Source organism: Nuphar pumila, chromosome 16 (genome assembly GCF_984573655.1).
Source record: "Nuphar pumila chromosome 16, dmNupPumi1.hap1.1, whole genome shotgun sequence".
In the NCBI taxonomy this organism is placed as follows: domain Eukaryota; kingdom Viridiplantae; phylum Streptophyta; class Magnoliopsida; order Nymphaeales; family Nymphaeaceae; genus Nuphar; species Nuphar pumila.
The window spans coordinates 82,708,087-82,734,201 of record NC_143264.1 but is presented as its reverse complement, the minus strand read 5'-3'; the positions used below and the strand labels follow the sequence as shown (position 1 = coordinate 82,734,201).

At 36.0% G+C, this 26,115-nt stretch overlaps 1 protein-coding gene across 5 annotated transcripts in view; it reads left to right on the top strand.

The window, feature by feature from the left end:
* LOC149813861 (uncharacterized) overlaps window positions 1-26,115 on the top strand; it is a 65,639-nt gene that overhangs the window by 11,233 nt on the left and 28,291 nt on the right. For 3 of the 5 annotated variants that reach the window (XM_089991811.1, XM_089991809.1, XM_089991808.1), the window contains exons 12-28: window positions 4,311-4,414; window positions 5,233-5,327; window positions 5,412-5,654; window positions 8,706-8,921; window positions 9,074-9,188; window positions 9,401-9,495; window positions 9,608-9,753; window positions 9,920-10,028; window positions 10,159-10,305; window positions 11,896-11,943; window positions 12,021-12,149; window positions 12,265-12,492; window positions 12,574-12,714; window positions 12,814-12,899; window positions 13,005-13,110; window positions 13,211-13,306; window positions 13,462-13,623. In XM_089991811.1, the coding sequence (XP_089847937.1) occupies window positions 4,311-4,414; window positions 5,233-5,327; window positions 5,412-5,654; window positions 8,706-8,921; window positions 9,074-9,188; window positions 9,401-9,495; window positions 9,608-9,753; window positions 9,920-10,028; window positions 10,159-10,305; window positions 11,896-11,943; window positions 12,021-12,149; window positions 12,265-12,492; window positions 12,574-12,714; window positions 12,814-12,899; window positions 13,005-13,110; window positions 13,211-13,306; window positions 13,462-13,623 (2,266 nt within the window). The remainder of the gene's footprint in view (window positions 1-4,310; window positions 4,415-5,232; window positions 5,328-5,411; window positions 5,655-8,705; window positions 8,922-9,073; window positions 9,189-9,400; window positions 9,496-9,607; window positions 9,754-9,919; window positions 10,029-10,158; window positions 10,306-11,895; window positions 11,944-12,020; window positions 12,150-12,264; window positions 12,493-12,573; window positions 12,715-12,813; window positions 12,900-13,004; window positions 13,111-13,210; window positions 13,307-13,461; window positions 13,624-26,115) is intronic. The other 2 variants (XM_089991813.1, XM_089991812.1) reach the window with 2 other exon arrangements.

The window sequence follows — 26,115 nt, the reverse complement described above, 5'->3', positions numbered from 1 at the left end:
TCATAATCTACCCCATACTCTTGGGCATATCCCTTGGCTACCAACCTAGCCTTATATCTTTCCAATGAACCATCACTCTTAGTTTTCACTTTAAAAACCCATCTACATCCAATGGGTTTCTTGCCATTGGGAGGATCAATGATTTCCCAAGTTTGTGCCTTTTTAAGGGCATTAAGTTCAAGTTGCATAGCATCATTCCAATGAGCATATTGCTTAGCATCATTGTAATGAGATGGTTCATGAAAAGAGTGAAGAGCAAGTAGACATGCTCGAAAATTAGGCGAAAAAGAGTCATAAGAAACAAATCTATTTGGTATTTTAGAAATCCGATTTGACCTTCTTTGAGAAGTCTCTTCGATGGACTCATTTTGGGAAAATCTTTCAAGGGCACAAGGAGGATTCCTTTCATTCCTTCTAGAGTAGACTTGTATTTGTCTTGAAACATTTTCTTCTAAGTTTTGATCATCGCTTGGATGTTCAACAAGATCTTCACTAAGGGATTCATTAGGATTAATATGATCATCTTTAGGCAATAAGTCAAATAAGAATGAATAATCAATATTTTCATTTGGTTGGTGCGAAAAACCACTTTCCTCTTCAAGGAATGTGACATCTTTAGAGATATAAAGCTTGTTTTTAAGTATGTCAAAACATCGATATCCTTTTTGTTTTTCGCCATATCCCCAAAAAATGCATTCAATAGCCCTAGGGGAAAGTTTATCATTCTTGTGGGTTAAAACAAAACATTTACATCCAAAAATTCTTAGTCTTTTATAATCGGGAGACATATTGTAAAGTTTTTCAAATGAAGAAAGATTTTTCAAGGAGGACGAAGGAGTTCTATTGATAAGATATGAAGAGGTTAGAACCGCTTCGGCCCAAAAAGATTTTGGAATGTTTCTTGAGATTAATAACGTTCTTGTAGTCTCTATTATGTGCCTATGCTTTCTTTCCGCAAGGCCATTTTGTTGCGGAGTGTTGGGGCAAGAACGTTGGTGAAAAATTCCATTTTCTTTCAAATAGGTTTGAAAATCATTGGACATATATTCGCCTCCCGAATCGGATCTAAGAATAGATAGATTTCCCAAAAATTGGTTTTTGACCATTGCATGAAATTCTTTAAAGAAGGAAAAAACTTCGGATTTACGACTTAGGAAGTAAATCCATGTGAATCGAGTAAAATCATCAATAAATACCACGTAATACGAAAAACCACCTTTAGACAAAATAGGGGAAGGTCCCCACACATCGGAATGAATAAGTTCAAATGGCCGAGTGGTAAAGTAACTTCTTTGTGGAAATGGAATAGCTTTAGATTTCCCAAAAATGCAATCTTTACAAGTCATGTGATTGTCTTTACAAGTATTGTTCAAAAACGGAAAAAGAGACATTTTTACAAAATTTGGATGGCCAAGTCTCTCATGCCATATTCCAATACTTTTGTCCTTTACAAGATTGCACGATGACTTAGATGGAAGAGTAAAAAAAATCCATAAAATAGAGGTCACCCCTTCTATGGCCTTGCCCAATCAGCTTCCCTGACTGGAGATCCTGTACGGTGCAATCCTTGGGTGAGAAAGAGACTTGGCATTCATGATCGGGAATTTGAGATACGGAAAAAGGTTTAAATTTATTTTAGGAACGATTCTTACTTTAGGAACAAAAAAGTTTTTAAAATTAAGAGATCCAATACTTTCAATTTTTAATGATGTACCATCGGCCGTTGAAACACAAGAAGATATAGGTTCGGAAAAAATATTTGAAAGAGAATTTTTATGAGATGTCATATGAAAAGAAACACCAGAGTCTAGTATCCACATACCTGGAGGAGATGAAGAGTAGGCAATGGCGGCCCCGGATGTTGAAGGAGAAGCCTTGAGTAGATGTTGGAGAACTTCGGAGATGTGATTTAGAGTTTCTTTGATATCTCCTTCTTTGGTGCTTTCTTCCTTCTTTGGAGAATCTTCTCCAACCGCGGCAACTTTTCCTTTAAGCTTTGGGCAAACCGGTCTTATGTGCCCCGGTTCATTACAATAATGGTATATAATCCCCTTTCTAGGTCCATAGTTATTTTTGTTAAAGTGGGGAGGTCTATATGCTTTAACATTAGATCCGGGCCTAGTAACGGCCAAAACATCATCACTCTTAATGCTCAAACCAAGTCGAGTTTCTTCTTGACATATCTCGGCAAGGGCATCTTCAATAGGTAGGGCTTTGCTTCTATGGAGAAGAGATGCCCTTACTTGTTCAAATTCCGGGCGAAGTCCATGAAGGAATTGAAAAAAGTGCTCCTTTTCAATTTGTTCCCTTCTTAGCTCAATATCTTGTGGAGCAACCCACTTAGGCTCAAGAAGAGCAAGCTCATCCCAAAGGAGGGTTAGAGAGCTAAAATAGTCCCGGACACTCATGTCCATTTGTTTGGTAGAACGGATTTTCTCTTGACAAAAAAATTGTCGAGCAAGATCCTTTTGGGTATACATACCCTTAAGGAAAAACCAAGCCTCATTGGCCCTTCTAAATTTGGCAATATTAGCACAATTTTTAAGATCTACATTGTTCATAAACCATGCCAAAATTTTGGCATGGTTACTTTCCCAATCCTCAATTTTGGATTGATGTTCATTAATGGCTTTGATGCACTCATCGCCATCTAAAGCCTTCTCAATCTCATTTTCAATTTTGGTGAGAACAAGAGAGGGTTCAGGAGTAGTTCCCATAACAAAACCCCAAAGTTTCTTACCTCTTAGGTGATTTTCCATAGCGGAGGCCCACATGAGGTAGTTGGACCCATTTAGCTTAAAAGAGAGCTCCACTTTAGAGTCACGTTCCATCGACACTAAATATTCTTCTTTTCTTCAAAAACTTTGAGAGACACGTGTTCCAAGATGACAAAAGAGAAGCCCAATCACCAACCGAGCTCTGATACCATGTAATGAAAAGAGGCGGAAGCACCAATAGAGCAAATGTCACTCTTAAAGAGTGACCACTAAAGCCAAGAACACAAACACCAAATGTGCACACACAAAAACTCTCAAATATGGAAATGACTTAAAGTCATAAGTTGGATATTATTGAAGAAGAGAAGAGAGAGGGGTATTAAACCCATACATGAGAAGGAGAACACCTCCTCTATTTATAGAGGAGGGAGGCTCTAAAGAAGAGACTACAAGGGGGCTCCCTTGTGGTCGTTGGGAGCTCCAACGGTCAGAAATCTGACCGTTGGGGCCCCAACGACTACAAGAGTGGGCCCCCTTGTGGTCATCCTAAAGAGAAAAATAAAAAGACAAAAAAGTAAAAAGCAAAAAGGAAAAAAGGAAAAAAGATAAAAAAGAAAAAGAAAGGTACATTGACAGAATTACAATAATACCCCTATCGGGTATTTCAATAAATTAGAATATGTATATATATACATATATGTATTCATATACTTGTATATATACGAATGTATATATACAAGTATATATATATATATATATATATATATATATATATATATATATATATATATATATATATATATATATATTAACACATCATTACGTCAATTGCTTGAAACTTGAAAGATACTGGGAGTAGAGTGGTCTTGGACTCCTAAGTTGTATGTTCAAGGGGCATGGAGGTAAACACCTTGAGAAAAATGATTGAAAATGTGGAAATTATGACCACTACCAGTGGGTGATTCCTGTGGTTGGAGAGAATATCCTTTACTTTCATGGTGGATCTGCGAGTCTTGAGGCTGTTCATGCCACTTACAAAATGACTTAAAAACTTGGGCCTACGAGGCCAACTGAATCTCAGCTAGTATAGCGCAGATTGCTTTGCATCATTTTTTTGTCTTCTCGAGTACACTTCCTTTCTTTTGGCAACTATTCATTTTCTGTAACCCTTCTTGTAGTGTAAATATCTTTTCTTGCATAAAATGGAGAATTTTTGGCTTGTATATTACTGAGTTTTTTTTTATAATGTTTGCTATTCCACAGTTCTTCATGAAAATACCCTCTCACTAATTTTAGGGGCTAATAATCTTAAACAGGCTTATAGTGATGGGTGTGAATGCATGTTTGTGTGTTTAAAATGAATGTCATCCCAAAAAAACTGGTCTGCTTGTTTATGTGGCTTGTGTTCTATAACCATGATTCATTGCTTTCTAATTCTTGGGAAACCATTTGCATTGCAGTTTTTGGTTAATTTTTAGAAGTTAACTTTTGGGAGCTATTGTCTGTGAGGAAGCGTATTATTATCAATCATCGATCTTTTAATATTATCAATCTCAAGTGTTGATGGCAAATGCTTCTTGTGTGGGTTTGCAGGGAGCTCGCGATATTTGATTGTATGATCCATAACCTATTTGACGAGTATAAGTTCTTCCAGAGGTATCCAGAGAGACAGCTGAAAATAACTGCAGTTCTTTTTGGTAAGGAATATGAATTGGATTGTGAGTTTGCTTCTTTTCTAATGAATGATGAAGGCTTGTGGAAACAGTTGGTCTGCATCCTCCCTCTCTAATTTTTCTGCAGAATAAAACCAATTAATGGGTTTGAAATTCCATAAATTAATTGCATGTTCTGCTGCCTTGGGACTCTGCTATTTTTGCTTATTATCAGATTGGCACGGGGTCAGTTCCTGGCTGACATTGAGAAGTAACTAAATGTGCTTATCTGTTGAGCTGCTGGAACATGCATCATGACAACAGATGAGCACTACAGGTGTTGCAGAAGTGCATGAACAAACAACTAGCTGAACGCATTACACTCATAGCTAGTTTGCTTGTGTCCTTTTTTTTTTGTTTCTAGAGAGAGGGTTTTTCCTATTGGTATGGAATACCAAACTGAGTCTGATCTTTCTGCCTGAATGAATGGAAAACCGCTTTGTTTACTCTGATTAGATTTCATGCAGCAGCCAGAGTTTTATAAGTATGCTTTGTCCTTTTTATTTGGCTTATATTTAAAGTAGATGCAAACTTGACCCTCTTTAACTTCACGGTGATTGCGGTTGTGTGCTTGATATATATTTGAGTGATAATCTTGTCATGTGCTTTGGTAATTTATGTCAAGATTTAATAAACATAATATCTTATTTGTGGAACAACTAAATGTTGTAGCCTAGATAACTTTTTGATGCTACACTGATGAACTTATATACCAAATTTTGCAAATGCATTTATTTTCGTGTTTTCTGATATGATGTTCTATCTGTAGCTTGTGCATGTTTATGTTATGCTTCTCGATGCAGGTTTGCTCATAAAACATCAGCTTGTATCCCACCTTACTCTTGGTGTTGCTCTACGAGTTGTACTTGATTCTCTGCGTAAGTCGGTTGATTCAAAGGTGTGTACACTCTTTTTTTTCTTTTTCCTTTTCTTTTCTTTTAATATATTGTCTTGACATATTGCTGCGTACTTGCTGCTTCAGATGTTCTTGTTTGGGTCCAAAGCATTGGAGCAGTTCATGGACCGCTTGGAAGAGTGGCCACAGTATTGCAATCATATCTTACAAATATCTCATTTACGTGCTACTCACTCTGAGCTAGTCACATATATCGAAAGGATTCTAGCCCGCATATCATCGAGCCAATCTGAATCAGTTGGAGGTAACACTGCTCCGCCAGATCAATCCCAAAATAATATTCCTCAAGATGCCATGGAAAATGCAGAGGTAAGGAATGTCAGTGGGATCAGTATTTCAGGTTTCTTTTTGTTTCATATTTGAAATCCTAGAGCTATTGCTTGTGTTTACAAGTTCATGATCAATGAGATAAATAAGAAAATCAGGCATGACAAGGATTCCTAATGAGCACCATTTGGAGTTTCTATGGCTTTTGTGAATATTATTTCAAATACTCTTATGTCATATATGATTTCTGTGTTGGTTTGAAGTAGATTTTGCGCATACCTACAATTTTTGCGTGTTATTGTTTTTTTCTTGCTGATTGTGTCACACTTTTAATCTGAAGTGGGGGAAGTCTAATGCGAATATGATATTAAAAACTGACTTGATATTGAGAGAGAGAGAGCTTGGATAATATTGATTGGTTCATATATACTTATATAAATATGCCTTTGCCTTCTTTTATTAATGTGTCTGAGGTGCTGTTGTCATGCAGCTTAAGAGCCAGTTTATCAACTTTCATTATCCCTATCACACATGAGTAAATCTATTGTAGGATCAAACCACCACAGTTTCTATGTGTATGTTTTATTATCATTAGATCTTTTGATCTTTGACGGTTGAAGATGTGCTCAAAACATTTGGAAGTTTACTAAAGAATCTGGTAATAGTGAAAGGGAAAAGTAACAAGCTGTTGCATACAGTTAGTAAATTTAAGGCTCTATTTAGGAGCTGGTCTTCAGAGGGAGTTTATGAAACTGGAATGATACTCGACTGCAAGGACGAATCAGTAAATGCTGCAACCATTTCCTAAATTCCTCAATTGCCTTTCTCCAAAGAACCATTGTCAGAGTAGTTTGATTGAACTCCATTGAATTCCTCATTTCCTATCTCAACATCCAGCTCCCAAATAGAGCCTGGATTCCTTTTCTGAGTCCCTCATAGATGGATGACAAACTATGTGTCTCCTCTCTCTACAAACACAAATATGAAATGTTTTTTTTATATGAGGATGCTTATGCTTTGATAAATATGAAATCATGAGTAAGAGTAAGAAATGGCCTTTTGGTAAGCCATCGTACATTATTGTGAAGTTATTCTAGGGTTACTGAAAGCGCCATAGGACCTGGGGAAACGTGTTTCGGAAGCGCGAAAAGCGGTGCTTTCGAAACGTGTTGGGAAGCACCCAAAAAAATTGGGAAGCGCACTTCCCCATTAATGGGAAGCTCACTTCCCCTAAATGAGAAACTCCCTTCCCCTTCTTTTTTCCTTTTTTTTTGTTTTTTCCTTGTCACTTCTCTTCTCGCTTCCGAGACAATTCCTTGTTCGCTTCTAAGCTGTCCCGCTTCTTAAAATTTTGGAAGTGCCTTGCTTCTCGAATCGAGTTATTGTGTATATATATATATATGGTTTAAGATTTGCTGCAGTTGTTTGTATGTGCAAACGGCCTAGCAAATGGGGCGGAACCCCTTTGTTTTTTTTTCTCACTTCTAACACCATATATGTGATCTACAGGTTTTGTTTAGTGGGAAGTGGGAACCAGTTTTTAGATTGCTGGAATCTGACATGTGTACATGTTTTTCGGCGACCCAAAAATCAATGACCATGAAGGCATCCAATTTTCTCGGCTCATAAAAACATGTTTTTTCGGCCAAAAAACATGATCCAAGAGTCTTTTTCTCCTAAATCAAGCATGATGAACACATCTATGAGGTTAGATTGTGTCAAAACAACTCACATTGTGAGATTCAAACTAGATTGTAGGTACAATCAATCGTACCAAATATAAACACTATATTAGTGATGAAAACATGCTAAATGGGGGTTTCCAGGTTTTCTGGTGTCCCCCTCCAATTCTGACCCCATAGATGTGCCCAGGATGGACGTTTTACTAAGAATCGACACCTGGACATGTTTTTTGATGGAAAAAATAATATTTGGAGCCCCAAAAATTTATGAAGATTTTGAGTTGAGCCATTGATTTTATTAAACCTTATAAGAATGTACCCATGTGTTGGAATCAGACGCTCCAAGATCTGATCCCTATAAAATCAAGCACGTAGATCACGTCTGTATGGTGAAAATTTAAAAATAAAACAAGATAACCCCCAAAAACTCAGTTAGCATGTTTTCATATATTATATATAGTCCCAAGTCCCAACTAATTTAATCTGCTAGCCATCTTAATTGGTTACAAACTACAAAGCATAGTTGCAGGTATTTGTAGCTTACAGATGTATTCTCTATTACATTACTATCTAGCGGAAAACATGTGTTATATTAGGCGTCTTTCTGTTCAAATGTCTTTTTAAAGAGATAAAAAATCAATGAAAATGAATGGCTCATATTGCACTAAAACTTTGACACAAAATATTAAATTAATTCAAATCTAAACCATGTTTTTAGTAAATCAGCATTGATAAACATATCTACAGGTTCAGATTAAGAAAAAACACTTGACTGATTTTCTGAAGTGGTTAGGATAATGAACTGGGTAAACCTCTCTCTCTCTCTCCACACACGCACGCGGACACACACTCACACTCACATACATATAGATATGTATGTATGTGAATGTATCGATGGGTGCATCTGTTGTATTACTGAATCACTGTTACTTATGGTGGTACACTCTTAATTTGCATAGATTTAATTCCAAAAGCAAAAGCTAACCTTTTGGTTCATGTTTATCATGATATTAATACTATTTTCTTGTAGTAAATAGACTCCAACATGATGTTTTGGGCCATTTTTAAACCATCATCATCTTTATGAATTGTGAACCATTGGTTTTTCATTATCTTGAAAATTGGATCTTATGGTGCATTCAATATGATTCGACCTACTAACGGGATAAATAAGCCATGATGAACACATGACAATGGTTAATCCAACCTTTAGTTGCTAGATCCACAGATACAATATGGTATCACGCTACGGAACCACAATACTCTCTCTCTCTCTTTATACATATATACACAGACACACACATGTAAGTAAGCTAGCAAGCATGTATTACATCCTTTTTGACACATTGTTACTGTATTATTGTTTCATTCAGATCTCTCTCCCTCTCTTATTGTTATTTCCACTAATCAGGTCTCTGAATCATCACGGCAGTTAAATATTTCAAGTCATGTTCAGTCGCTGCCACAACTTTCCTCTGCACAGCAGCTGCAACAGAGACACCCAAATTATCTGGATGATCGTCATAGGACTTCTACTGCTCCAGTTAGCCATATCAAGCCTCTTTTGTCGCCTTCTATGCAAACATCCTCAGTTACTAATCATGTCGACTTGGTTTCCAGTCAAAAGGTGTGTATCTTTGCATAGTGTAGTTACTGACATTGGAATCTTGGATATATATATATATATATATAATTCATCTTTTCGTTACTTATAAAGATACATTTTAGCTGTTTTTGGTTGATTACTTTTTGAGGATAGTTGTGTATTTTTTTTTCTAGTCAAGTGGATCCCAGTCATCTCAAAGTGTATCATCTCAGCCATCTTCTGGTGGGCCGACTTCCATGTTAACCTCCCCTGGTCTTCATCGTTCTTCTCGAGGCCTGACGCCTGGAGGTAATGTAAAACGGATCTTGATGACAAAAATTATGCTAAGCGTATCACAACTTAAGGATCTTAAATTGTGATGCCCTATACTCTTGTGTCCTTCCACAAGAAGGTTCAGGTGCATGGAGTGTGTGTGTGTGTGCAGATGCTCCATTTTGATTTCTTCTCTGGATACAAGTGGGTCTGCATGCATATTCATATATTTTGTTCATTATTCACAGGTGTAAGACAACCTTCATATAGTACTGGTTTTGGAGCTGCTTTAAATATTGAAACGCTTGTTGCTGCTGCTGAGAGGCGGGAAACTCCAGTAGAGGTACCTTGTTTAATCCTGTTCAGTTATGTTTTCTATGGTTTTCTTGCTCTTTTTGTGTCAAAGCCTAGTTCTACTGGTTGGCTTGCTTCAATTTCTTCTTTTTGTTATGTAGGCGCCTCCATCAGAAGTTCAGGACAAGCTATTTTTCATGATTAATAATATTTCAGCAGCTAACATGGAAGCTAAAGCAAAGGAGTTTATCGAGATTCTGAGAGAGCAGTATTATCCATGGTTTGCTCAGTATATGGTGATGAAAAGGTGATGAAAATATTAACAGCTGCTTACACTTTTGTTCTTTTAATTTCATAACTTTTTGATGACTACTTTTTCCCCCCCTTTCCCTCTCTTTTTCTTTTCCTTTTTCCTTTTATATTTATAATGTAGTTTTCTCTATTAACAAATGCGATAATTTCTTTGGTGGCAGAGCAAGTATCGAGCCAAACTTCCATGATTTATATCTGAAGTTCTTGGATAAGGTCAATTCAAAATCATTAAATAAGGAAATTGTCAAAGCTACTTATGAGAATTGCAAGGTTACTTTATTCCTTTCATTTGACTTTTACTGTTTGGTACCCTGCCCTGTTTTCCCTCTCTCCGATTCTGTTCTTTTCTTTGATCTCCACTACTTTTTCAAAGTTCTTTTTTCTTGCGTTCTTTGTTTAGGTCCTCCTCAGATCAGAACTCATAAAATCAAGTTCAGAGGAGCGCTCTTTACTCAAAAACCTTGGTAGCTGGCTTGGAAAATTTACCATTGGCAAGAACCAAGCATTAAGGGCTCGAGAAATTGATCCAAAACAGCTGATAATTGAGGTATACGATTTTTGATGTTCATTCTAATAGTCTATGTCACCTGGGTACGGGTGCGGGTATGACACAACAATTCCAAAAAATGTGGGTACGGGGACACGGCTATATATATATGTATATATATATTAAATATCACATAAACACAAAATAAATTCAAAATAAACTGAATATAATCTAAATATATATGCTATGTCTAAAATATATATTATATATATACTGAAATATAAAGTTATAAACTCAAAATATAATTATAAATTATAAATTATAAATTATAAATTAAATACAAACTTGTATATACGGAGGGTAAAATGGCGTGTCCTTGTACCATAGCTAATAGTTCATTATGTTTTAAGTTTCTCCTGGATGACTTGAAATTCATTATTCTGAAAAGGAGTCGTTCTGAGATGCTTTTTTTACTAGCCTTTGGCTCATGATGTGCATGTCTTTCAGTTATTATAATGAGGTTTGACAAGCAAACTAAGCAATTTGGATGTTTGGTAGAACTATGTTCCATTATAAAAAATTAGGACTTAAGACTTAAAGAGTTATCTTGATCTTCTTGTTGATTGATGGTCATGACTCCCTATTCTGCAGCCTTCTTCTTACAAGCTTCTTTAATGTTCACCTCAAAATTTACCTTATGGATCCTTGTCAGTCCATTCATAGTTGGCTATGATTTGCAGCGTTGTTCATATATGCATATACATACAGATGCATATCTAAGCAGTTTCCTTTTCCATATTACGTGGTTATTCCTTTTAGTCCTTTTGTTCCTACTGGAATGAAGCTTTGGGCATATTTTCAGTTAGTTAAACCCCATTATCTAAGTGGTGGTCACCGTTGTATTTACTTGGCGTAAGTTTATATTTTAGTATATTTGTTTGATTCTTCTTTTTTAAATTTCATAGTTTTTCATTGAAATTGTAAACTATAGTGGCTATGAATTTAATGCCAGTTATGTAAGTTTTTCCATTTTTTAATCATATACGAACTGGTTTGTAAAGCTGATCTAAAAATTAATCTTCCGATTACATTTCATTTTGGGAATATTAGTAATGTTCCTTTTCTAAAGCTTTTATGGTGTATGTAATGCTCAGTTATTGTAATTTGGACTTTCATACTATGAAGCATACTGCATCCTGTAAGAGAATGCTGGTTATTTCCTGAAGTATTTCCTATTGGAGGTCTTGGTCCCAAACATAATTTGTCTATTACTATAGCTTGAGTGTCAAGATCACCTTATAATTGTGTCCAAAAGATAGCATGATTTTTAGCATCAAGACACTTTGCTACTTGGTTAAAAAATTATGCCATATAGTTTGGATATGGTCATTACTATTCTGTATGCAAATTGTGCTTGTATCTCTGTGGTTGTTGAGGTATATTGAGGTCTGACATATTTGAAAGTTTTCAAAGATTAGGCATCAAGATACATGGTTGAGGGAACCATAGTCTTTAAGGAAACAATTTAGAATTAATAAATTACTGAAATATGCATGTGCATTGGAGTTAGAAACTGTTTGAGGAAGGTCTGAGATGTGAGTTGGAAGTTCGGCTGATATCTGATAGATGCTTATATTTTCGTCTTGCCAGGCATATGAGAAAGGGTTGATGATCGCCGTGATTCCATTTACTTCAAAGGTAGCTACACCTTACCTTTCCTCACTTGAATTTGATAGAACATCTTGCTTTATGTGACACATTGCTATTTGCTACAGATCTTGGAGCCCTGTCAATCCAGTCTGGCCTATCAGCCCCCAAATCCTTGGACAATGGGCATTCTGGGTTTGCTTGCAGAAATTTATGCTCTTCCAAATCTAAAAATGAATCTAAAATTCGATATCGAAGTATGGATTTTTTGCGTGTTCCATCAACTCGTTTTTGTAAACTGTTGCTTCTGTTAATGCTTCCTGTCAAAATGGTGTTTTAGCACTTGGTTTACACTATCTTTCTTGTGTGCAGGTGCTATTTAAGAACCTCAGTGTGGATATGAAAGATGTTAAACCGACTTCTCTTCTTAAAAATCGTGTTCGGGAGGTGGAAGGAAATCCTGATTTTTCAAATAAAGATCCTGGCGCATCTCAGCAACAAGTTGTTGCTGATCTTAACTCTGGGATAATCTCTTCATTGGGTCAAGTTGAGCTCCAGCCTGAGGTGGTCATTCCATCACACCCTAGCAGCCATTCAAATGTATGGATCCTAATTTTAGTCTATATGGAAGGCAGTTGTACTTGGTCACTTCTTCAATGACCGAATATTTGTTTTTTGTAGTATGCTGGCTCACTTCACCTTGCGTCAAGCACATTAGGGGAAGACAATAAAATTGGAAGCTTAGGTTTGCCTGAGCGCTTACCTTCTGCCCAGGGATTGGCGCAGATTGCTCCTATACAGGTGCCATTCTCTGTCAATCAAGTAATTCGTTGTACCTTGACTCTGTTGGTTTACTGCCTTTTGATAAATTTATTTAATTTTATACCAATATTTTGACTTATTGTGAATCATCATCTGCAGCTTTCAATGCCTATTCTTAACATTGGAACTCATGTCATTGTCAATCAAAAGCTCAACGCCATTGGACAGCAGTTGCAGCTTCAAAGGTTTAGAGTTGTTCTTTATGATATTTACTTGTGAATTGTGCTTTCAGTTATCTTTGACTTCAGATGAAGCAGTACCATCTAATGATGGGGTCTTTTTCATAGCAGAATAGTGCCAATGGCCATGGAGAGGGCTATACGGGAGATAATATCACCTGTTATTGAGCGTAGTGTCAATATAGCTTGCATGACAACAAAAGAGCTTGTTTCAAAGGTCCGTTATTGTTAAACTTCTTGCTTTTCGGGTACTTATGTCATTCTACTGGAAGGATCTTGTACTATCTAATATGATTTTGAAAATTTTGGCATTATAGGATTATGCTATGGAAACAGATGAGAGCCGCACACACAATGCTGCAAACTTGATGGTTGCAAGCCTAGCAGGAAGTTTGGCCCATGTAACATGCAAGGTCTGCTGTTGCATTTTTTGATGTCTATTCATCTTTGATGCCTAACATGCTGAAAACAAAAGTGGTGGATCAGGGTTGACTGATTGCCACTGCAGCGGTGCAGTCATTTTAAGTTTCATGTTTGCCATTATTTAGGATTTTTTGGTTGATTTCAGGAACCTCTTCGCGTTGCCATTTCAAATCAACTGAGGAATTATCTTCAAACTTTAAATGTGTCAAATGTTTCAAGTGATGTTCTTGAACAAGTCGTTCAGATTGCAACAAATGACAACCTTGATTTAGGGTGTGCATTGATTGAGCAAGTTGCAACTGATAAGGTGGGTTTGCCATTTTTTCCCTTCCAAAAGATCTTGTGATGCTAAGTCTTGATTCTATAGCTGATTTTGCTAAACTTATTTTCTTGGTCTAGTTATATTATTTGAACTCAATCAGAAAAGATCAGAGGAGTGCTCTTATGTATGTGGAATGGCAGTCTTGTCGCACATTTTTTGTCATATTTTTTTTTCTTTACTTTGTATGGAAGAATCTGGTTTATGTGTTAGCCTTTTAGATGTGTTGTTTTTTTCTCTTGGCCAAATGTTCGCTTTATGCATAGTGAACTGGTTACCATAGAAGATTCCTCAACCGTATTCTTTACCGTCGAGTTTCTGGGTGATGTGATGTCCATGTATAACATGTCAGTGGTTGCTTATTCATGCAGTTCTCTTTTCCCACCCTTGGCTGATTTCAAATGTGGAAAATCTTTTACAAACAATTATTGTTACTACTATTACTAACATGCAAAACAAATTTAATTATGTTAAATAATCAAGTCTAATTACATGCTCATATTGCTAATTAATTAACATATTTCAAGTATTAGGCATGTCAAAACCACACTATGCTAAACATGATACTACACTACATTCTTAGACTAGCATAACGCTAAAAATACCCTAGATTGTGACAAAACAACTTAGTGAGCATTCTAAAAATTTAGTTAAGGGTTTCTACCCTCATAGATCCAAAATATCATGCTGTGAAACCCAAAAGGCCAAGGGGTTTCTCGAAAACCGCAAGGAATTGACGCTTTGGTAATTCACCGAACACTTGGTGTGCGCACGAAACACTAAGGAAAAACAAGAAAACTGGTTCAGCTTGAGCGCTCTCCTGCTGATGGAGAGTGATACAGAGCTGCACAAATAACGAGGTGTTAGAAGGTCTCTCCATACAAAAACTAGCATAAATTAGAAATCGGGTAAGCCGATTTCTCAGGCTGGGCTGATTGACTATGATGGCCATTCTCCTCTATTTGCACGCTGTCCCAGGCTTCTCTAACAACAACTGCATACTTTCTAATGCGCAATTCTCAAAATAGAATTGATTTCCTTGGGAAAATTGATTGGGAATCGAAGAAATGGACTAAGAAAGGGTGGCATGAATGGGGATGATGTTGAATATGGAACATAGGACAAACTAGTTGAGCATGGTTCCCAATGCTGGGAATATGCACACAAATCCAGAAAATCTCTTTTAGAGCAATCGATTTGGAGGAAAATGCTCAAAAATGAAAGAATTAATGAAGAAGATGATAGAGGAGAGAAATTACATACCTCCACACTTCAATGGGGCTGTGGGATGGCTCAATTCTGCTGGGACGCAATTTCCAAAGCTGGAAATGGCACAAATCCCAAGAAAATTCTGTTTTGCGCCTATTCCAAATCAGGTCCAATTCAGATCCGTTTTGGATCTGTTTTGCCTAAAACCCCTAAATCGAGTTGTGTGATGAATTAAATGCTAAAAATGAAAATCTTATCTCCTCCGCGTTATTTATAAATTTGAAATAGAACAATGTAAATCTCTTCATCTACTAAATTTTACTGACTGCTTACCTGTCATTCAGCTTTAGGAACAGTATGCGAGCTGTTATCAGGTTTTCATCCATTTGTCTATTTAAATAGCTTTTCTCTGCAGTTTGTTGCCTTGTCTGCTGCTGACAAGTTTTCTTGTTCCTAGTCAGCATTAGATTGTACTTTGTGAATAAGACCAAACAATTTTCAATACTTGTAGGTGTGTCTGATCTTCCAGTACTTCTTGATATGAGACATTGTAACATGCTTTATGTTGCTCCAAGAAAACAGATACTTGGTTAGATCATCTGAGTTTCGTAGTTAGAACCCTGTCTGTCAGAAGAATGAGGAGGCACCCTTATCAATTTTATGTACTTTGAAGGAATTGGATATGTTTGGTTCTAATTTGATATACTTAGGGGTGGACTTCGGGCCGTTGGGTACCCAGCCCTGTAAGAAATTGGGGCTGGACAGGCCCAGACAAAGCCTGATTATGACTGTGTCAGAGCCATGCTCAGGACTGGGTATGGGTAAGGTCTGTTGCACCCTAATTGGGCAGGGTCGCACCTGCTTGATATTCATAGACTAGTTAAAGCCTTTTTAAAAATAAATGATGAAATGATTATGTTTCTTCCTACTGAATGATATAATGGTTATGGTGAAGGTAATAGATCAGTGTCCTTAAGCCAACTGAACTGCGTAGTACTGTAATCTTCTTGGTGGCTATGTACTCCTGATTTAGAATCTCATCCCTGATTCCACTTCTCTCTTTTCTATGTATATCTAGTGCAAATATCACTGACTCTTATGTTCTAAAATATAACCTCTAGATGTTGTGCGCAATGAGTGGAACTCATAAATTGAGTAATGAGCCGAACTATAAATTAATGTGCAGAAACATCTTCACATGCATGTGCATGCACATGTGTAATATGCTTTTATTCAAAGAGATACATGCATTTGGGTTTCTCAAGAGAAAGCATAAGACGAGAGAGAAGAGACTAACTTCATTAATTCAATAAAGAAGGTGGTGTGTCCCTCTTAAGGGTTGGTTCCCTCTAGATACACTACAAGACAAAAGAAAAGAAAATGTACATGACAAAACTACCCCTAGGTATGATATAATGTACAAAAGAATACTAAAAGAAAAGGGGCAGCACACAACTAGTAATACAATATTTTACACAACTCTTAACACTCCCCTTCAAACTTGGGATGATGCAAAGGAAACATTCCGAGTTTAGAAAGGAATGAGTTGAAATGAGGAGTAAGACTCTTAATAAATACATCTACCATCTGATTCCTTGAGCCTGCATGCTCTAAAGCAATGACTATCTTAATACGCCTTCCTTGTATAGTGACAATCTATTTCAATGTGCCTGGTTTGCTCATGAAACTCTGGATTCTTTGCAATATGAATAACTCTCATATTGTTACAATACAAATGAGTCTTGTCCAGAATTACCGGAAGCGCCTAGGTAAAAGGGGGAAGCGCGAAACGTCGCGCTTCCGAAGCGTGAGGGGGAAGCGTCCCCCTTTTTTGGGAAGTGTGCTTCCCATTTATGGGAAGCGCGCTTCCCCACGCTTCCCCATTTTTTTTCATTTTTTTCGCTTCCTCCTCGCTTCCTGTTCGCTTCCGGTTCGCTTCCTAGGTCGCTTTCGAGACGGTTCAGAATTTTCTTCTAAGTGGTCCCACGCTTCCCCGCTTCCTAAATTTTTGAAAGTGCCTCGCTTCCCGCTCCCGCTTCCCGTATCGCTTCCCGCTTCCTCTACTGGTAACTCTGGTCTTGTCCACAATGGAGACTCTCAACTCACCCAATAACCACCGTATCCAAATAATTTTAGTAGTAACTTGAGCCATAGCTCTATATTTACCTTCTGCTGTGGATAACAAGATAAGACAACCCTCTGTTGTTTTTTTGCTTTTCCATGAGATTAGGGAGCTTCCAAGAACAATACAGAAACCATTAGTAGACAGACGATCCCGAGTAGAGCCTCCAAAATCAGCATCACAAAAGGCTCTCAGCTTTGTGGCAGTAGATGATGAAAAGAACATACCATAGTGCATAATGTATCTCAGATATCTGATAATCCTGAGTACTACGTCTAAATGAACGGACCCGAGAGCACTCATAAATTTTCTGACTACACGAATTGCATAACTAATATTTGGCCTGGATATGGTCAAGTATATGAGACTCCCAAATTTGCTTTCATAGGAGAGTGTATCATTGCAAAAAATGCATGATGTTTAGGAGCGAATGACTCATAGGATACAAAACTAAAATGAGGAATCAAAGTTCTAGAGCTTCTACAAACCTGAAAATGATTAAGGAAAGAAGATGATGACTCAGACAAAGACTGAATTTGGTTTGTCAGAATCAATTGACAAAGGAATAAGATCACTATTGGCTTCTTCTCTCTGGCTCTACCTCTACTTGATCCAAGAAAGGAATCTTTACAACATTTTCATGTCTTCTCAAGTAGGTTTGTCCAAATGAACTATCTTTTGAGCGAACATGCTTCCCTTGAATCTCTACCTTTTCATTTACACCTTCTCTTTCATCAAAAGGTACCAAGAAGGACAAATCAGACTCATCTCTTGTCTTTTCTTCATTCTAGCTGAAATATAACATATCATCGTGAAGGACATGTTGGGTTACCCACACCCTCTTTCCAATAGGGTCATATTGTAGCCCTTTTGATTCTTTGACCATTAGCAAAACCAAGGAAGCAATACTTAACAGTTCGAGGAGAATTTATCTTAGGTAGAAGCAAAAAACATATACATCCAAATATTCTTATCATAGCATAATTTAGGGATCTTTCATACAATTTTTGAAATGGAGATATACCTTTAATTACACTTGAGGGTGTTAAATTATATGTAATAACCTAGGCTAACTAGGAATCTTTGTTAGTTTATTTTTAGTTTAGTTAGCATAGGTCTAGTTTAGTTAGAATAGGACTTTTTTGTCTTTATTTTTTACTTTATAATCTTTTTGACTAGTCAATGTTTGACTTGGTAGAAAAGGTAAAGAGACGTTGGGCTTCCAACGACAACGACTCCCTCCTTCTAGCCATTCTCATTGTGTATAAATATGGGGCTTTGCCCCCTCATAATGAAAGCATCTCTTTAGTGTGATTTCTAATCAATAAAATATATTTTTTTCTTGTTAAATACCCCTCTTTGGGTATTTTGTATGAACCTTTGTGGTTCTTGTGAGTGATCTTTCTCGGCACTTTAGTTGGAGCTATTTGTAGTTTCGATTGGTGGTGATCCAAGAAGTCATCTTCTTACATGGTATACTTGATGATTCTGCTAAGTTTATTTTTGGTGCATCCAGAAACATGCCATTCAAAGTTTGAAAAAGAAGTGAAGTTCTTTTCAAGTATACGTGAAATCATGATCGTGTAAAAGCTTGGAGGAGCACTCGTACTCATTATCGGTGGTGGAGTACTCATTATTTTCTTCTTCTCTATTATTCTTTTTTCTTCTTTTTCTTTATTTTCCTTCTCAAACCTTGTAAAATGGATAATAATGAAAATGTCACTATTAAACCCATTAAGCTCAATGATTCTAACTATGTTACATTTGCTTCAATTATGAAGCATCATATATGAGGAAAGGGGTTGTGGGGATTAGTTGATGGAACCGATTTGGAACCTAAGCTAATCCTTACAAAGGTAGAAGGTAAAAAAGAAATACCTCTTACGAAGGTTGAGAAAAACAAAGCCATTACTACTTATGAAAAAAAGTGGAAGAAAGAGAGAATGGGACATGCTAAGATTATGTCTTGGCTGATAAGTAGTGTCGATATCAAAAAATGTTCAAGTCTTGTAAAATTTAAACATGCAAACGATGCTTGAGACTATCGTAAGAGAATGTATTCTCTTAAAGACATTGCACTTGTGTGCAACTTACAAGACAAAGTTTGATAGAGAGTACTATAATAGCTTGTCCGAATTATGGGAAGAGTTGGCTTTCCTTGAACCAAAGTGACATTGTCGACAAGACATAAAACTCCATCAAAACCAAATAAATGCAGAACATTTCTTTCAATTTATTAGTGGATTAAGATCGGAATTTGAATCAACTAAATTTGTTCTTCTTCATCGAGGAAAGATTCCTTCAATAAAAGACAAAATAGAAGAATTAAGCATGGAAGATAATAGGCTTAAAAAGAGAATCTCCAAGTGTGATGGTGACTCGGTTCAAACCATATCTGAACCGGAAAACCATGTTCGTACATACAAACCCCCACACTATAGGAGGACAAATGATGAGAAACAAGATTATGTATTCTACAAATTAGATATATTCCTAAATCTTTTATCTGTCTCTCAATTATCTGACTGTGGATGTAATGTTTCCTTCTCCTCTCGTGGTTGTCGAGTGCAAGATCACTAGTCAGGGAAGTTGATTGGGGAAGACCATAGAGAAAAATGCTTATACTACATGGAGTTTTTGGAAATATCCAAGAATATATTATGTTATAATGTTCAGAAAATGAATTTGGATCTATGGCACAAGCGACTTGGCCATCCTAGTGGATCCAAGATCCAATTTTTTCTAAATATGCAATTTTTGTGTAATTTTGAAACCTTTACATGTGAAAAATGTATTCTTGGTAAAAATGAAGAGATTACTTTTTCAAGAAAGAACTTTTGTATCTTCTCGACCACTTGAGTTAGTACATTCGGATGTGTAGGGACCCACACCTGTTATATGAAAAGATAATTTTATGTATTATGTAATTTTCGTAGATGACTTTTCAAGACATACTTGGATTTATTTTTTTAAGCATAAATCCGAAGTTTTCTCACATTTTCAAATATTTCATAATCTAGTCAAAAATCAATTTAAGAATGAGATTTCAATCTTTTGCACCGATTCAAGGGGAGAGTTTTTATCAAAAGAATATAAAGATTATTTGAATCTATACGGTATTACACATCAAAGATCGTGTCCCTATACCCCTCAACAAAATGGTTTAACATAAAGAAAGCATAGGCATATTATAGAAACAACAAGAACTTTACTCATTACACATCAAGTACCAAAGATTTTTTGGCTGAAGGCACTCTAAGTGCAATCTTATTAACATAATGCCATCATCTTCATTAAACAATATATCTCCTCTTGATTTTTTTTAAACAAATTCCAGATTATTCTAGGTTAAGAGTTTTTGGGTGCAAGTGTTTTGTTTTTCCTGACAAAAATGATAAACTCTCTCCTCGTGCTATTCCTTGTTTTTTTTAGGATATGCAAATCACTAAAAAGGCTATAAATGTTTTGATCTTAAAACTAAAAAGTTATATGCATCAAGAAATCCATCTTTTTTGGAAAAGAATTTTTTTTTTTAGAGTAAGAACTCTAAGGAAATAGATGAGTATTCTTTGTTATTAGACTTAGTTCTAAAGATTGATGAAGGATATATTGATGAAAGTCAGGAAGATCAAAATGACATGATAAGTACAAAATAATCTCATGATAATCAAGATTGTATTCAATACTTTAGGCGGGGTAATTCAGAACAACCATGTGCTCTCGAAAAATATACTAAAGAACATAAACAAATACCAACAAGAAGATCATCTAGAGTGTCAAAAGTCCCCAAAAAATTTGTCTCCTATAGTCTTTTTTATCAAAGTATCAAGCCTACATTGCCTTAATATTCCTACGTAGAGCCTTCTAACTATGCTGTCGCAAAGAACATTATGAATGGATCGAAGCAATGACAACAAAATCAAATGCCTTACAAAAGACGAATACTTGAACTATTCAAGTATTCCGCCGGGCAAAAAACCTATATGCTGTCGATGGGTATATAAAGTTAAACCAAGAGTGACGACACTCTTGAGAGGTTTAAGGCCCGATTAGTTGTCAAAGGCTATTTTCAAGAGTATGGAATAAATTATGAAGAGATCTTTGTTCTCGTCACTAGAATGACCATAATTAGGACCTTAGTAGCTCTTGTCTTAGTAAAGAAATAACATATATATCAAATGGATGTCAAGAATGCATTTCTCAATAGAAGCTTAGCTGAAAAAGCGTATATGAAACCACCACCTGACATTAATATTCCTAAAGGAAAAGCTATTCGTTTAAATAAGGATTTATATGGTCTTAAGCAAGCCCTAAAAGCTTGGTATGACAAATTTAGCCAAGTTATGTTTGATTTTAGTTTTCAATCTTGTTTTACTGACACAATTTTGCTTGTTAACAACTCTGATGCAAGTATTATCATCCTTCTCCTCTATGTAGACGATATGATCATAATTGAAAGTGATAAATAGGGAGTTGACAACATTAAATTTTTTCTCAAAATACACTTTGAAATGAGTGATTTGAGTTTTTTAAAATTCTTTCTTGGTATAGAAGTTGCTTATTCCTCTAGAAGATATTTGCTAACTCAATCTAAATTTGCTCTAGATATTGTTGACAGGTCTGGTATCTCAGATGAAAAATAGGTCGACACTCCCGAAGTTGTAAATATCAAAATAAAGATTGATGATGTTGAACCACTTGAAAATTCAATACCTTACAACCAACTTGTCGGGTCACTGTCTTATTTATCCATTACAAGACCTGACATTGCGCATGTCGTTCACACAACATGCCAATTTCAACATGCTCCTACCACTGTTCATATGGGAGTTGTTTTACATATTATTAGATATATTAAAACCTTCATTTTTCGAGGACTTTTCTTGTCTGCTTCTTCCTCCTTAGATCTAATTGCTTATACTGATGCAAATTGAGGAGGTGATCCCAATGATCGACACTCAATTACTCGTTTTTGTGTATTTTTAAGTGAATCATTGATCTCTTGGAGGTGCAAGAAGCAACAAAAAGTCTCTCTCTCATCAACTGAAGTCGACTACAGAGCTATGACTACAACCACTATGGAAGTAGTCTAGTTAAGACGCTTGCTTCATGACATGGGTGTTCAGAGTACAACAGTATCACGACTATGTTGCGACAACAAAAGTTATATTTACATCGTTAGTAACCGGACATTCAACGAACGAACCAAGCACATTTAGATGGATTGACACTATGTACGAGAGGAATTTCTACACGACACCATTGATGTCCCTTATGTTTCTTCAAAATATCAACTGACAGACTTCTTTACCAAACCTTTCGTTGCTCCTCAATTTCACTTTCTCTTGGACAAACTTTCGGTTTTTCAACCGTAAGTTTGAGGGGGAGTATTAAATTATATGTAATAACTTAGGCTAACTAGGAATTTTTGTTAGTTTATTTTTAGTTTAGTTAGCATAGGTCTAGTTTAGTTAGAATATGACTTTTTTGTCTTTATTTTTTACTTTATAATCTTTTTGACTAGTCAATGTTTGATTTAGTCAAAAAGGTAAAGAGACGTTGGGCTTCCAACGGTTCTATTTAGAGCCGTTGGAAGCCCAACGACTCCCTCCTTCTAGCCATTCTCATTGTGTATAAATATGGGGCTTTGCCCCCTCTTAATAAAAGCTTTTCTTTAGTGTGATTTCCAATCAATAAAATATATATTTTTCTTCTTGTTGTTGAATACCCCTCTTTGGGTAGTTTGTATGAACCTTTGTGGTTCTTGTGAGTGATATTTCTTGACACTTTGGTTGGAGCTATTTGAAGTTTCAATTGGTGGTGATCCAAGAACTCATCTTCTTAGAGAGGGCATACCGTTTATCTAATAGATACTCTACTTTGCCCAAAATGCTTTAGGCACTTTACCTCCAAAAAGAAGAGATCTTGCTGTCTCCATGATATGTCTATTATTTCTTTCAGCCACTATATTTTGTTCAGAAGTGTAGGGACATGATTTTTGATGATCTATACATTATTCCTGCAAGAACTTCTTAAATACACAACTGACTTTTTCACCACCATAGTCCGTTCTAAGTGTCTTAATTTTAGTTGCAAACTGATTTTCAATCATAACACAAGCTCTTAAAGATCTCAAAAAGTTCACTTCTATTTTTCATAAAATATTGTACAAATTATCTATGAATGTAACAAAATATGATGATCCTCCTTTTGACAAGACTGACGAAGGATCTCACACATCAGAATGTACAAGATCAAATGGTCTTTCAGACTCTATCACTAGACGCAAATGACAAGGCATGACCATTTGCCAACCTATAACTCTTAGTCTTTAACATGATTGAGCACCACTAACCGAGGCCCACCAATGTTTCTTGAAAACACCAACTTTTGCAACAAAGAGCTGAAAATATGACAGTCTCTAGTGCCACAAAATAGACTTATCTATAATTGAAACTCCAAGTCTGGTCCTAGATATCTTTTGCTCATTCGTGTCAAGCCAATCCAAGTAATACAAATCTCCTCTTGTATGGCCAATCCTAATCTTCTTCCCTGACAACTGAACTTGCACCACATAACCAAAGAGCGAAGGTAACATTACAATTAAGCTTGGTAACTTTGGCCAATAAAAATAAGATTTATAAACAAGAATGAAACATGATAAACCTAAACCTGAGAGGTATTAATACTACCAAGATATGAATCAAAGGTAATAGAACAAACTTTTGAGACAATCATAGAAGAACCATCTACATTGTAAATAATGCCACTGCAAGGCTAACAATTGGTTAAAATAGGTTCATTGATTGTCATATGGCAATAGGCCTCTGAGTCCCCTGAGTCTATTAACCAACCAGAGGAGTGACTCGAGATACTTGAGAAAGCCGTACTAGAGGAAGAAGCTACAACTGATTCAGAAATGAGTTGCAATTGCTGGATTTGCTGTTGCATCTTCTCCAACAATTGAAGTCGACCATCAGCTAATGATTCTGAGTCTCTCTAAGCAGACAAACCAATATGTTGAGCACCAATATTAGTGTGATCATCCTTGAGCTTAGTGCTCTTACCATCAGAAGATGCTACATAAACTCCACCTTTTTTTTCCTGACGGTTGGGCATCACGTGACCAAAGTTTTCATAAAAGTGACACTAAGTTAAACTCAAGTCACCTCTTCCTCCGAATCTTTCACTACCTCTCACCAAATCTGCCACCCGACTGTCGATAAACTACCATAACACTATCATTGGATGAATAGGTTCAAGTCATAGTGACAAGAGTTAAAAATGACAAAATATTGACAGTAAAAAACTTGCGAGAATTTGAATTATTTTTTGAAAATCTCACAAAATTTTAGCAAAATCTTGGCAATAAAAATAAATTAAAATATAAAAATAAATTAAAATATAAAAAGAAATTTAAATAAAAAATATAAAAAAACAGACATTTTTTCACAATAAATAGCCGTTAAAAACATAAATATGGCATTTAAATCACAATATTTATGTTTTGACAAAAAATCATGATATTTTGAATATATCGCAAAAAATTATTGTTTAAAATGTTCAAGTAATTTCTCGTAAAATTTTTGCAAGATTTTCATAAATTTTGTGATATTTGTCGCTATGGTTCCAAGAGACTTTATCTTGGTCTCTTTTGCAATCAATTCAGCTAGGACATTAGTGACCAATGGTAAAAGAAGATGATGCAGTATGACACTTCTCAATCTATCAAACTTTGGTCAAAGTGCCATAAGAAACTCAATAACCCTAGTTGTCTCCTTATACTGAACAAGAAGCCAACTACATATCTTACACTTAACACACTTTTCACATCTTGTTTGACCCTCCATGAGTGCTAGGGCATCCCAAACTCTTTGCATATCAGAATAAAATTTCTCAATCAACTTAATTGATGTATACTGCTCAATTCTTGAGTGAGCTGATATTGCTTGACCCAATTTTCTTGCTTGTAGACTTGTTTGAGATATGCTCAAGCTTCGTTGGCTTCCTGAAACTTAGATATTTTCATAGCTATCTTCTGTTCTATTGAACCTAGCTTGCATTATTCACAACCCATTCCTCCATAACTTTGTCAAAATCAACATAAGTGGGCTTGAATTTCACCATTGAGCCATTCAAGTACCCTCAAGCCCTTTTCCAACTATTATGACCATCATAAAATCCGCTCAATAAGCGCAATTTGTCTCATTCAGCTTCATTGAAGCCTTAACCCTTGCATTATTTACAACCCATTCCTCCATAACTTTGTCAAAATCAACATAAGTGGGCTTGAATTTCACCTTTAAGCCATTCAAGTACCCTCAAGCCCTTTTCCAACTATTACGACTGTCATAAAATCTGCCCAATAAGCGTAATTTGTCCCATCCAGGTTCATTGAATCAATATGAATTCCTTCTTCTCCGTACCTCACTCAAAACCCCAACTACAAAATATAGTGTTGCACAAGAAAGCAATAACAACAAATCAATATCCAAAACAGTGTGTACAACAGCACACACAAACTTCAACATACAAGCACAAACTTCACCGAGAGTCTCCACACTCTCTAATATGCCAATATTAATACCAAAAACACATCATACAGTAAAAAAATAACTAAGACTGCACAATATGATGGCCAAACACATCTAATACCAATCCGCTGCAATAATAACTCAACTACAACAGTCAAAACAAGATGTAACAGCAGAAACACTGTTACCGCCACAAATAGTAATGCCAAAAACAGGATAAAACTCCTCCAAACCACCACATTAGTCCACCAAACGACTTCTAACAGCATTCTAAGGTGAAAATGACCTGATTATACCCTTTTTATGTGGTACAAAATCATCAATCGGGTCACAAAGAACCAAATTCACGGTAACTCTGTTACCGTTACAAAAAGGGACCCCAAAAACACGGTAAAACTCTTCCAAATCACAATATCAAACTATCATTCCACTTCTAAAAGTCTTCTAGGGTAAAAACCACCAGATTACAAGTTTACAACCCTTTAAAGGGATCCAAAACCACTGATAATATCAAAGCAACCCCAAAACTCAAATCTGGACACTGTTCACTGTTAAACTCAGAAAATACTAAAAAAAATCAGTTATAAATCCGATTTCCACATTTTTTATTCCGTA